Source organism: Carex rostrata, chromosome 33 (assembly GCF_964058835.1).
Source record: "Carex rostrata chromosome 33, lpCarRost1.2, whole genome shotgun sequence".
NCBI lineage: Eukaryota > Viridiplantae > Streptophyta > Magnoliopsida > Poales > Cyperaceae > Carex > Carex rostrata.
This window is the reverse complement of record NC_135950.1, coordinates 3,483,584-3,497,295: the sequence shown is the minus strand read 5'-3', so window position 1 is coordinate 3,497,295 and position 13,712 is coordinate 3,483,584. Positions and strand designations below refer to the sequence as shown.

Sequence of the window (13,712 nt, the reverse complement as noted above, 5' to 3'; positions counted from 1 at the left end):
ATTCATTATGTGAAGGAGATAGCATCGGGCCCGAGCTGTTGTTAAGCATTCAATTAATATGTGAAGGAGATAGCATTAACTCTGAAGTGGACGTGGTGACTGGACTGCTCGCGACTCGTTAAGCTGAACCGTGTAATATATATATATATAACAACAGAGTTAGTCAATATAGCGAGTCTTGGAATATTTTGTTTGATTTTTTTTGTTGTCAATTTGATGAGAAGCTTAATTTCTTTTATAATTGTGACGTGTGTGTGCAATATTTTCAGGCTTTCAACATCAACTTTCAAAAGTATTTGACCAGTCAAAACTGGACATGTCCAATTTGAATTGATCTCATCACTATTTGTTATGGATTGGTCCTTCAAATCCATATTTTTATATTTGTAGAAATTAATATAAAATAATATAGGATATTATAATGAGTGGCCGAATTTTATAAGCATTTACGGATTCGGAAAAAAATTTGGATCCAATATTTGAAGTTTAAGAAAATCTCGAATTTAATGGATTCAGGCTAAGGTAACAAATAATGAAACGTTTGAGTTTGATTTGGCAAGGTCAAAAGTTTGTAATTTAAAATAATCGGGTATAATTCAGAAATAATTCGGTACCACATGGAAAAAAAAAATTAAAAAGAGTTCGCATTTTTTTACGTTTTATTCGTGAATGATCTGTACCTTTTTTTCCTTTTTGTAAAAAATAATTTATGGTCACCGTGATAAAAATGTGAATAGAAAAAAAAAATTTCATGGCCACATGGGCTTTTATAAATTTCTTGTTAGAACCCAAAAAAAAAAAAAAACGAATGGAAACAACAAATCTCATGAGAGAACGAAGTTGTAGAGAACTAGTATATATAGCCATTCCTATAACAAAGTCTTGATCTCCTTAACTAGTAAACCTTGTACATGGATTGCTACACAATAATGACACACAAAAAAGCATCCAAATCTAATAAGGGATCACTTCTAGCTGTCTAATGTATCTATCCATGTAGCAAGTCGTTATAATACAGTTAGGAGACTCATTCAATACATTCATAGCTATTAAAACAAATACTACAGAGAATCCGTAACAACTAGATAGCTTAAACCTCGTAGAAATCAATATAGTTCTACGACTCAAAAACGCAACTAGATATGGAATTTCTTTAAAAACAATAAATAAATAAATAAAAATTTACCAAACCAACTTGATTGGTTTGGTTTTTACAAAAATCATAAGAACAGAGATGTCATTTCGGTCTGAAATGTTTTATTTTTTCCGGGACCGAATAATATCTCGGTCTGAGGTGTTTTCACAAGTTTCTACATCATTTTTCTATCAAAATCTGTAAAAATAGTTCTAACCGAAATGACATCTCGGTCCCGAAAAAAAAAAATCGGACCAAAATGGCATCTCTGTTCCCAAAAAGAAATTTCGAACCGAAATGACATCTCGGTTCTTATGATTTTTGTAAGAACCAAAGCAATGAAGTTGGTTTGATAAATTTTTATTTTTTATTTATGGTTTCTAAAAAAAATCACTAGAGATAAGAGGAGATTACAATCCAATAGAATACCATTTACAAAATGTAAATTTAACCTATTGTTCATCAAGATTATTTATTTTTTTCATGTAATTCACCAAGAAAATTTCACAAATAATTAGTTTCTCTAAGTGCATTCCTTGGCTTTATAATCAAAATGCAAAGGACTTGTTTATTGCATCAAAATCATAGAGAGAGAGCAAGAGGGGATGCTTTTAATTTTTGAATTTTTTTTTTGTGACATAATGCAAAGAAGAAGCCAATAACAGAGCAAGGATCGATTAACTATGTCTCTGTTTTATTTTTAGTTTCATAGTTGTGTTTTATTAATATTTTTTTTTCTTTGTATGTCAGTTTTTTTTCATCGTACTCCGAATAAGGAACCCAAAATTAAGGAGCATTAGTTGAATATATTTTTTGAATAGTGGATAATCCGAATAAGGCAAGGACATGCATAGCCGTTTAATTTAATATATTATTTGTTAAACCATTACAGTTTATTCTTCTAAAGCATGCAAATACGGTATGAATATTTATTTTTTTAAATTATTATGTATAAAATACATTTTCTAAAATAGCGTTAAAATTATTCTGAAATATTTTTTTAAATGCCTCTGACGGCAGTTTTATTTGATTTCGAAATGTCGTTTATGCTAGAATGAAAATATCCCATAATTAATTTGATGGGACATATATAAATATTTTTAATGCTAAAGATAAAATAAAATATCGGATTGTGGGATATGTTTGAAAATAGGAAAGAGAATTTCATCAGTACAATCTTTTTCCAAATACAAAATTGTCGTTGTTTGTATTTTTTTTTTGTCAATCTTGTATACTTCATAATTTTGTACACTCCTAGCATGCATGATTGTATTTTAGAAGCTTGCTATAAATAAAAAATAGAATATGCCCGCCCTCGGCTACGTAATATTATAAGAAAACTCAAACTTGCAATCTTGAACTATATATGTTTTTTATCTCAAGAGAGAAAAAAATAAAAACATCAGAAATTAAATTAAAAATGCAAAGCACACATGCATACAAGAAATTTAAGAGAAAACAGATGCCAAATATGAAATTGGAGTCTTGGAGGAGTAAAATATGCATTGACCGGAGTTCATGCATGACTATATCAATAGTTAAATTAATATAAGTGAAGGAACATGTTTGCATAATTGGCGAACCTCGTCTGCCATACCCTCATCGCCCACACCCCACCATTCCAATTTTTGAAGGTTGGTTAGGTGTCGCAGCCCCTGAGGAACACGCAATTTAAAACATCCATAAATATCGAGGTTTTTAAGAATGGGCATGGCCCCCTTCTCTATCTCCCAATCCTCTAGCACGGTAATCAGAAAAAGCCTCAATTGCTCTAATTGGTTAAAGCCTTTAGCTGAACATCTCATTTTTCGATTAGTTTTATTAACTCCCAATAGTTTGAGTCTCTTGAGACAGTGTAGATTCTCCAATACCGGCATTATATCTTGCTGGAAGTGACAATTATGAATCTCAAGATAAATGAGGTGAGGAGGTAACATGAAAACATCAGTGGCCATTTCATTAGGGGTCCCCTCATAATTCTCAAACCATAATGTTAGAGATTGTAGATTCTGATAAAATGAAAATTTTCTCATATCAAATATGTCTCCTGAAAAAGAACCTCTTACGTAGAGAGAGATCAGGTTCTTTAACGTGTCAAGGAAATTGGCAACTACCATCCATGAACATGATTTTTGGTGTAATAAACGTAATGTACGTAAATTTGGTAAATGAGGTAACCTAGTTTCCCATGATTCATTGGTAGTAACCAAGCTAAGCGTTTGCAAATTTGATAGTTCTGTTGATGGTGGCAGTTCTGGATATGTTTGTCCAGTCCAGACATGCCTCAGTGTCTTCATGTTCCATCCACAATCAGGAAATATAAATGTGCGGAAGGTTTGCCCACATATAGCTAGATCGACATTAAGAGTCTGTATACAATTCATGGTGCCTAGCACTTTCTTCAAGTATCTTTTTCCATACTTGTCATCTGGCCCAGTACACTTCTCGCTTAGATTCCCTCTAAGATTCAGATATCTTAACTGACATAATCCCTCAAACATTCTCACATCTATGCTTTCCAAGGATGTATTACTGCTTACCACTTTGAGCAGCTTTTGCTTAGAACAATTTGGCATGACTTTACCATGAAAGCACAACAGAGTGCGGAGGTTTTGGCTCATCACGAGTTTATCACAATCTGGATGGTGAACTGCCACACGACGCGCCCTACTCAAGCTTTGTTGATCACAATCTGGATGAGAATACACCACAAGAAAGTTGTCCTCCTTAGCTTTTTGGATAGCAAGATCCCGTAGGAGATCGTGAATGCAGCAATGTTCGATAGAACCATCAAAATGTCTAGATTTTACTTGAACCAGGCTCCTGTTATATATACAATAAGAAAATTTGTTTTAAACATACAAGAACATCTGATTTGGAGTGCTCATAAAGGTCACAACTAAATTTTTGGGGCTCACGTTTTTCTAAGGTAATTAGTAGTTAAAGAAATTAGTATTGATTATGTATTATAATATTTACACTAAAAAATTTTGAGGACAGTAAATGTTTCATAAAGAAAAATATTTAGCTTCGAAACAATTCAATTGGAAACTCTATACATAACTTGTATGTGCTGATTGCATTGTGCATTATTATTTTTTTCTTTTTTTTCCTTTTTGTTTCTCTTGTAGTGCTCCTTATATTAGAACCTTGTTGTATCCAAATCGTTTAATATATGCCTATAGACTTTTATGAATAAATAACTAAATTGGAACTAACACATGTATATTCAACAATGATATTAGCATGTTACACTAAAATGTGTAATACATTAAATGAAGAAGTTATACCTCTGCACGAGATCCTCCAAGTAACTCTCTGCAGTTTCTTCTAATGTTTTGTTATTTTCTTGTGGTATGAAGCCTTCTGCAACCCACATTCGAATTAAAGATTCGGCATCGATATCACGGTCTTCGGGAAATGCGGCAAAGTACAGAAAGCATGACTTAAGAGCAAATGGTAGATCCTCATAACTAGTGCCTATAATCTCGCTACATTTCTTTCCATCATTAGCATGCCAACTCATTGTTTGTAACACCTTACTCCAAGCAATATAGTTGCATGGTTTCCTTGATAATAGGCCTCCTAAAACAACCAATGCGAGAGGCAACGCACCGCACTTTTGAACAAATTGATCTGTGATATCACAAAGATCATTAAAAGTACTTTTGTTTGGATCATGATTTGGAAGAGCCTTTTTCAAGAAAAGCTCTACACTTAACTCCTTTGTTAAGAACCCAAGTTTGTATGGTTCACACGTGGGATCTGCATCCTTGGCAACTTCAGAGGACCTAGTGGTTATAAGTACTCTACTACCATTATTTTCGTTTGGGAGTGCTGCTCCAATTTGAGTCCATAGTTCATCTGTCCAAACATCATCAAAGACTATGAGGTACTTTTTGTCTCTAAAGGACCCATAAATCTCAGTAAGAAAATCACTTGATTGCTTGCTCGGATCGATAGAAAGCTGGAGTTGTTTTGCTACTTTTCTCAAAATGTCAATCAGTTCGAATTTTTGAGAAATAGCTACCCATATGCGAAGTTCAAATTGTGTCTTGATATCATCACTATAAAAATAAAACATGTTGTGAATTTTAGTATAACAAAAATGTAAAGATAATAGACTAAAAAAAGATTAAAATATATATATATATATATATATATATAGAGGTGGGCTACGGTGAGTTGCGAAGTAAAGCGACTATTTTACTTCACGCTCATATTTTGCGATCTTTAAGTTCAAAACGTCGATCCGAACCGTTCATCTTGTTCTCCATATTGAAATGTGCTTGGAGACCAAATTTTACATTTTTTAGAATTTTTTTACTATTTATTAAGCAATTTTGAAAGTCACTGATCTGATGGTCCAGAAAATTTTACTGTTTTTTACTGTTCACAGCAAAACAGCAATTTTCAAAAATGCTTAATAAATAGTAAAAACATTCCAAAAAATGTAAAATTTGGTCTCCAAGCACATTTCAATATGGATTAAACATCTAACGGTTCGGATCGGTCGTTTGGATTTTCAAAATAAAAATACGGCGTGAAGTAGAAACGCGTTTTACTTCGCAACTCACCGTAGCCCACCTCTATATATATATATATATATATATATATATATCTGTGTGCGTTTTGATGGTTAAATTTATGCGTAAATAGAAAATTGTATTTTTTGTTACCAATCTAAAGGGCTCTGGTTTAGCTATTAGCTAGGTCGGCCAGAGACATCAATGAAGGTTTGAAAATGCAAAAGTTGTTGTCGTCATAGTGATAAGACTTGTGGATGAGAACTGTGTTTTTTCAAACTGAATCCCGAATAAAACATAAAAAAACGTATAATACGTTTTATCGCGAATAAAATGCAAATTATGAATTATTCGCAATAAAAACGTGAAATAAATGCAAATTTTAAAAAAAAACGTTTAGGTTTTTTTTTCTTCTTTATTGTACCGAATCATTTCCGAATTTATCTGCATTATACTCAAATCACAAATTTTTTACCTCGCTGAACCGAATCCGAACTATTCATTTGTCACTTTAATTAGAGCTATACAAATAGATTTGCACAATATCAATTCGCACGATTCAGCCGTTGTTTATGAGATCTAGCTTTTGATCTTGTTTAAATTTGCACATTATCAATTACCGTACATGCAATACAAAAGAAACATATCCCGGCATGCCCTCAATGACATGTTCGGAATGGGAAGGGATGGGTTGGGTTGGGTTAATAAAGGCATCCAACAAGAACAAATCAATTTAACCCTCAATGGCCTACTTGGCTACTTTAATGAAAATGTTACAACCACAATTAATAAATGCATGATTAATCATTATGATTAGATATGTCAAATTTTTGGATCGGGTTGGGTTCATATTGGATCATGAATTTTGTTTTTTTGAGAAATGTCATATTCAGCCCGACATTTGAGGTTCAAGATGTTTGGTCATAATTGCTACTAACTTAATTTCTAATGGCTACTTTATTGGTTGTAATATCAGTCAGAATCCATAGTATCCAATTATATTTTGAAATACTTTATGATTAATAAATATTGTTGGTTTCATAAATAACAAGCTAGGAAATATAAATTTACAACTAGTTAGTACGTAAGTAATAGTAACATTTAGTTGTGTGTTATAAAACTTATAGATATTAAAGAATTAGATCAAATTGGAGAATTTAGTTGGCCGGATCTCAAATTTTCAATTTATTCGAGTTCATTTCCAATTCGGAATGCAGGGAAACAATATTATTGTGCTTTGAAAATTTATGCAGAAAAGATTTGAACTGTCCAATTTTTCACATATCAACTAAAAATTTGAGATATATATCAAGGGATGTGAATTCCGGCCCATCTCAAATCCACTTCACTCTTCACATAATCAAATGCTAGATTCCGACGAATTCTTATCACCCGATATCATATTATTTTTGTTAGATTCGGACCATCCATTAAATCTGTATAAATATTAAAAGAAATCTCATGCATTTCACCTCGGAACGAATTGCTCAGATACTAATCAGACAAGGCGAATGTAAACATAATAATATTATGTTACATCAGAAGATATGAATTCAATTCCGACTCAACCAACCAAACGTTAGGTTCAAAATTGTCTAGTTCGACCCATTTGTTCAGTCAATTATTGTCAGCCTTGTGATAAATCGTCTTAATACATACTTTTCTTATAATTATGTACAATTGATTGACTAAAAATTAAAAATTATATGGACTTGATTAGTTGATTTAATAAAATTTAAGTTTTTAACTACAAAACTAATCATATGAGGCAATTATCTCGTAATTCATTAATTCATCAGACAATTTGTTCAAAATTTGTAGTGACGGGATTTGATAATTTGGAAAATCGATTTACAATTTCAAAAAATTTATCAAACATGTTTCATAATTTCTACAAAAGCTTGAAGTTGAAATATATAGTGGTCATGAAGTCAGAACAAAATAAGAGTTTATAAAATTAAAATAAGAGTTCATAATTTGGAAAACACTTGTTGACTAAATATATATAAAATTCAACAAACTCTATTGTTGCAAATAAGCGTTTAATCATCTTGAAACAAACAATTAAATTGAAAACTAAAGGTTCTTTAAAGAAAAAAAAAACAAATATATAACACATACCAATTGTATACTTTTTGTGCGAGAGTTGTTTTTCCGAGCCCGCCAACTCCCCAAATCGAAACGACAGAACACCTCTTAGTGGTCTCATCCAGCAACTCCTTAACAATATTGTCTCTGTCCTTCTTAAACCCGACAACATTGGGATCGATGTCCGGTAGCACGGGTGGCCTTATGGGCAGTTTGATCTCTCCACTGTCCTCGCCCAGAGTATTAATTCCAAACCTTGTTGAAATTTATAGTTTAGTTAGAAATAATAAAAATAATAAATTAGTTAAGTAGTCCAATAATTAGAGTGAATGTATTTGAAAATTTATACATAAATTAAATGTTTATATTTTCTAGAGTTAAAAGAGTTGAAAAATATCAGTTTAGTATGAAAATTTCTGTCACCTTATTTTCCTTCCTCATTCTCTCTTCCATTAAGTATACAAAACAAAATACACTAAATCAAAATAATCATAAGCCGTGAAGAGACCAACATACCTGAGTCTGCTAGTTTCGATCTCATCCATCCTTTTCTTGATCTGAGTTATCTCATCGACAAGTTTGTGTACAACCGGTAGGTTTTTTGTTATCTTCAACTTCTTGTTCATGGACTCCATCATGCCAGTGGGTTTTTGCGGTTTTAGTGGAACCTCTGAAAGAAAGGTGTCAATGACATCTTCTATTAAGTAGGCAACATCTCTCATCTCCTTTACCCAATGCTTCTGTCTCTCAGATGTTATCTGCTTTTTGTCAGCATCCTTCATGAAAGCCTGAATCCAGCCGAGTTGACGGGTCACTGTCTCTACTTGATCATCGACGCTGTATAGCTGTAAAGCCTTCTTAACTCCAACATCAGTGAGCTTGCTCAGCACAAACTTTACAATGCTCTCAGCCATCTCTCTTCTGTATTCTAGGTGGTAGCTGAAACCAGTGAGAAACAAAAAATGTTGGTGTATTAATTATGAGAAAGGCATGACAAAAGGAAAAGAGTAATGTACATTTGCTTGAATGAAGGTTGTTGTAGGGAAAGTAACCTAAAGAAGTAGAGGAGCTAGCTAGAAGATAGTATCAAGAGAAGGAAAAAAACCTGAAGAAAGTATAGATCCGAGATTTTCTTACCAGTGGAGAGTAGGAGTAGCTGCTACTGAGAGCGAGAGAATCGGAGAGCTAAATCAAATCACTGTACAAATATTGACGAGCACAAACAAAACAAGCAACAAGATGGTGTTCACAACATAATCACAGATGCAAGCAAGAGAAGGAAAAAAAACTCAAGAAAGTATAGAGGAGTGATTTTGTTACCGGTGGAGAGTAGGTGTAGCTGCTACTGAGAGCGAGAGAGTAGGAGAGCTAAATCAAATCTGTGTACAATTGAAAGGTTAATTAATTATCAAGGTTCTAAATAGCGATTATAGCTGCATAGCGGGGAGACCAAAAAAAACAAAGCTATTCCGAATAGCGTAGCTATAGCGAAAGCTGTCATACATAGCGATTTTCCCTTTTAAAATTTTATATTTTGTATTTCTACTAATTATTAACATAATTAATATTAGAGAATTGATGTAACAACTAAATGACTAATTTAAGTCTATACTTTTTATCAGTTATGTAAATAAGAAGGGAAAAAATCTAAAAAACAACATTATTTAATAGTTAATACTTCATAGTATTACATATTATAATAGACAAAGCGCAATTAATTTTATAAGGTAAATGAAGTCAATATACATATTTAAACATGTGATATATTATAATAATAATAATAATAATCAAAATCAGTTTTCAATTGAAACGAACAATAATAATTTTACAAATAAATATTATGCGAAGAGCAATCAAAATGAAAAATTAACATTTAAATATTTCTCGATATAGAATGAGAGAATAAATCACAAATGAAAACAAAAACACATAGTTTGGTTTAGCATACTTATCGTAAAAGACCATTTAGCATTAGAAATAAGAATAGAAGTATAGAAGTCTATATAAATTGCAAAAAAGAAGTCAATGTAGCATAGCGGTAATAGCGGTCAGCTATTATAGCTATAGCGGTCGTAGCTGAGTTAACGCACTTTTATCTTATAGCTTAGTGTTTATGGTCCGAAAAAGCTATAGCTAGCTATTTAGAACACTGTTAATTATTAAAGCGGATGTTATGTTGGGTGAGTGGAGTCCAGTCTGAACTGAAGGGGACGACTCTGTCAATAATGAGCAATTTTTTCTCCGTTTCAAAAACAACGGACATGTCCAGTTTCCCTTTCAAAGCTAAGGTGATTGATTTCTCAACTCTCAAGTGCCTTGGTAATTCGGAGGAAATGAAGCATTCATTAATTCATTAATTATGTGAACTGTGAATCTGTAATGGCATCGCGTCCACTAGATCTGAAGGCGCGTGGGGTCCACTGAAGGGGACGTGACGACTGAGAGACTGCTCGCCACTTGTAATTGTCGTCAACAAAGCTTGTTTTGGATCGTGAGGATTTATTAATTTCACTCCGTTTCATAAGAAAAGGTAAGTCCAGTTACTCTCTAAAAGCACATGTCATTGCCTCATTGGTTTCTCTTTCTCCAGTGCTTCTTAATTCGTAGGAAACCAAGAAAATGAGCCCAAGAGACAGCGAGGGACCCATCTATATATGGAGACAAAAGATTGTGGAAATTTACCCTTCATTTATAAATGTCTAATACTATGTTATTATTTCATGATTGATAAATGATATGATTTTGAGAAACATATTTTGTACATTAAGTATTTTAGGTTTTGAGTTTGGGTTTATAAATTTTCTTGATTTTTATTTGAGTTTATTCGTGATTTTAAGAAATTTATTTCGGTTTATTAGGTTTTTTTCTAGATTTGATGGAATTTATTTGAATTTATTTGTAGTTCTCCAAGGCTGTAAGGGTAATTTTGGAATTTCGAGCTTCTCAGGGATCTTTGGGTAAATCTCTGAGGGTTTCTGAACTTGCCGAGCAGCTGAGGGTTCTTGGTAATTTCCTAGCTCCTAAGGACTTCACTCATTTACTGTGAACATTTTATATTCATGAGGGCTTCTATAAAGAATTTACAGGGCTTGCACTTCAATTGTTTGAAACTTTTGGGTTTCCTGCATTTTTTTCAACCATCCTTCTTTTCAAATTTGTTGAGATTGATGCGGGTACATCAAGACCGTCAAGTTCATATTGGGTCCTAGAATTTCGATCCGATAATTCCTTTTGTCAGACAGAACTCGTTAAATTATTTAAACTGCCAAAAACTATTATATCAGGTCCTAGAGTTTGGATCCAATAATTCATTTTTGTGTAAACTGAAAGGTTCTATAGATTTAATTTACATGTCATTACAACAAGTGTACAAGTTAATATTTGAAATTTATGAGGGCTTCTGTAAGAACTTGTAGGGGTTCGCACTTCAATTGTTTGGAACTTCTGGGTTTTTCTGCATTTTTTCTATCCATACTGGCAGCCTTCTTTAGATATTTGTTGAGATTGATGGAGGTGCATCAAGAATGTGAAGACCATATCGGGTCCTAGAGTTTAGATCCGATAATTCCATTTGGCTGACAAAAACCGTTAAACGATTTAAAGTGGCTTAATTAAGCAAGTTTCTCATCGAGCTTATCTGATAGTTTTTTTCATCCCTTCAATTTTTAGTAGCAATATTTGATAGGTTTAACCTCCAAATTTGTCAAGATATATAATTTAAAAAAATTAAAAACTATGCACATAAAGTTAATTAATGTTGTTGAGAAAGAAGAGAAGATAAAAATGTTTTTTTGGCAACTAATAATTTGTTATACATCTTCTTAAATTTTAACAATAATTTGTTATCCACTGAACTGAAGGGAACGACTCTTTCTATATATATAATGCGCAATAGTTTCTAGTGTGGAAAAAATGGCATGGCGGAGCTGGCTCCGTCACGGAACGGCACGAAATGGCACAGCACGTGTTACTGTTCCGTGTTGTGACTCGTGTATTGCGTACCGTGACCATCCCTTGACATTTTGGTCACAGCACGGCACGCGAAAGATTCGGTCATGGCACAGCACGTAATCACGCGAGTCACGTGTAATTAGAACTGGTAGGTCTTAATCAAATGATGAATTTTGAATTAACTAACTTAAATTATGAAAAAAAATAGTTAAACGTGAGAAACGTGACCAGTTACGTTTGGACACGGTACGTGAATAGTCAGGCCACGCGAGTCACGGCGTGACTCGTTTATCATGACTATTCATTAACATTTTGATCACAACATAGCACGGCACGGGTCAATGTTCACTTGTTCACGGCACGACTCGGCATGAGATTGTCTCGCGACTTGAAATTGTCTCTCAACAAAGCTCGTCTTGGATCTTAAGGATTTATTTATTCCACTCCATTTCATGAGAGAGGACAAGTCCAGTTACTCTCTAGAAGCACATGTATTTGATTGGTTTCTCTTTCTCCAGTGATTGTTAATTCCGTAAAAAATGAGTCCAGTGGACAAAGAGGGGACCCATCATAGATGAAAAGGGACAGTCATAGGGCCACTATAAGGAAGTAAGTGGAAATTAACCCTTTATTTATAAATTATTTTTCAGCAAATTAATATAAATTGTCCAGAAACATTAATTATCTATTATTTTAATTTTAAAAGTTCCTAAAAATAATTATGATATTTTAAACTTAAATTTCAAATTTTTTTTTTCAAAAAAAAGTTCAACATTTTATTTCTAGTAAGAATGACATAAGAAAACCATTATATTTATTTTGTATAGAATCAACTAAGTGTAAAATATCTATCCATTTTTTTTATTGGAAGTAAAGTATAAAAATAAATTTTCTATCAATGTTACTCCACTTTAAAATAACATTTCAATTTTTTTCTCACATTTTAATTTCTTCCGACCTCCTTTTAATTATTCTCAAATATACACTGTTAGTGATTGCTTTCATATTTTTCTAAGAGTGTACTCGAGAACGGAGGGAACCCAGAAAGAATGGAAAAGGTGACTTCCGTGTGCATGGCCTGTCCACGTCGGTCTCCCATTCCATAAGAAGGTAATCGGAGAGGGAAGAGAAGGAATACTCTACTGTGGCGTGGGAAACGCGAGGGAAACAAATGCAACATCTTTCCTTTCTATGGAACTAACACAAATCATATAGTTTTTTTTCTTAATTGAAATAAATAATCCTTCTTTCTAAAAATTAAATTGACAGTTGGCAATTTAGAGGTTTCTATGTAATTGCTATCATTTTTGCCAATGAAAGCAATTCAGAGAAAACCAAGAAAAAAAAATAACTCAAGAGACAAAGAGGGGACTCATCTTTGGAGAAAAAGGAACAAATTATGTAATTGTTATCATAAATTGCTATCATTTTTGCCACTGTAAGAAAGCAGATGAAAATTACACCTTCATTTATAAATTCTTTCTCAACAAATTAACATAAATTATCCACAAACATTACTTATCTATTATTTTGAACTTAATAGTTCCTAAAAACAATCATGATATTTTAAACTTAAGTTTGAAATAATTATAATCGAAAAAAAGTTCAATTATGTTTTTTTTTTATGGAATCAACTAAGTGTTAAATAATATCTATCCATTTTTTTTTAAAGTAAGTATAAAAATAAAAATAATTTTTCTATCAATTTTACTCCACTTTATAATAACTTTTAAATTTTATCACATTTTAATTTCTTTCTACCTCCTTTTAATTATTCTCAAATTAAATTAAAATATATTATTGGAATGCGTGTGCTATACATTTCTTAAGAGGGCTTGACGAAATTAACTCTAAATTTATCGAATTGATTTCAAATGACAAGTTTAAACTGTTGAAACTGATCTACTTCACGAGTGATGCGTGCATATGCAAAATTTTAAAATATTTCAACTTCATTTAGCACAAAATCATCAAGCTGTCAAAAAAATATGAAAAAAATAAATGCATTAAAA

General features: G+C 32.4%; 1 protein-coding gene across 3 annotated transcripts in view; it reads right to left on the bottom strand.

Annotated features, from left to right (window-relative positions):
• Positions 1–8,782, bottom strand: part of LOC144548593 (putative disease resistance RPP13-like protein 3) — a 66,573-nt gene extending 57,791 nt beyond the window's left edge. Inside the window, exons 1-4 of one of the 3 annotated variants that reach the window (XM_078297293.1) lie at positions 8,266–8,782; positions 7,783–8,004; positions 4,426–5,202; positions 2,439–3,958 (exon numbers count right to left, since the gene is read on the bottom strand). In XM_078297293.1, coding sequence (XP_078153419.1) covers positions 2,674–3,958; positions 4,426–5,202; positions 7,783–8,004; positions 8,266–8,663 — 2,682 coding nt within the window. In that variant the 5' untranslated portion in view covers positions 8,664–8,782 and the 3' untranslated portion in view covers positions 2,439–2,673. Of the gene's footprint in view, positions 1–2,438; positions 3,959–4,425; positions 5,203–7,782; positions 8,005–8,265 lie in introns of those variants that run through there. The other 2 variants (XM_078297297.1, XM_078297295.1) reach the window with 2 other exon arrangements.
• Between the last annotated feature and the right edge of the window lie 4,930 nt (positions 8,783–13,712).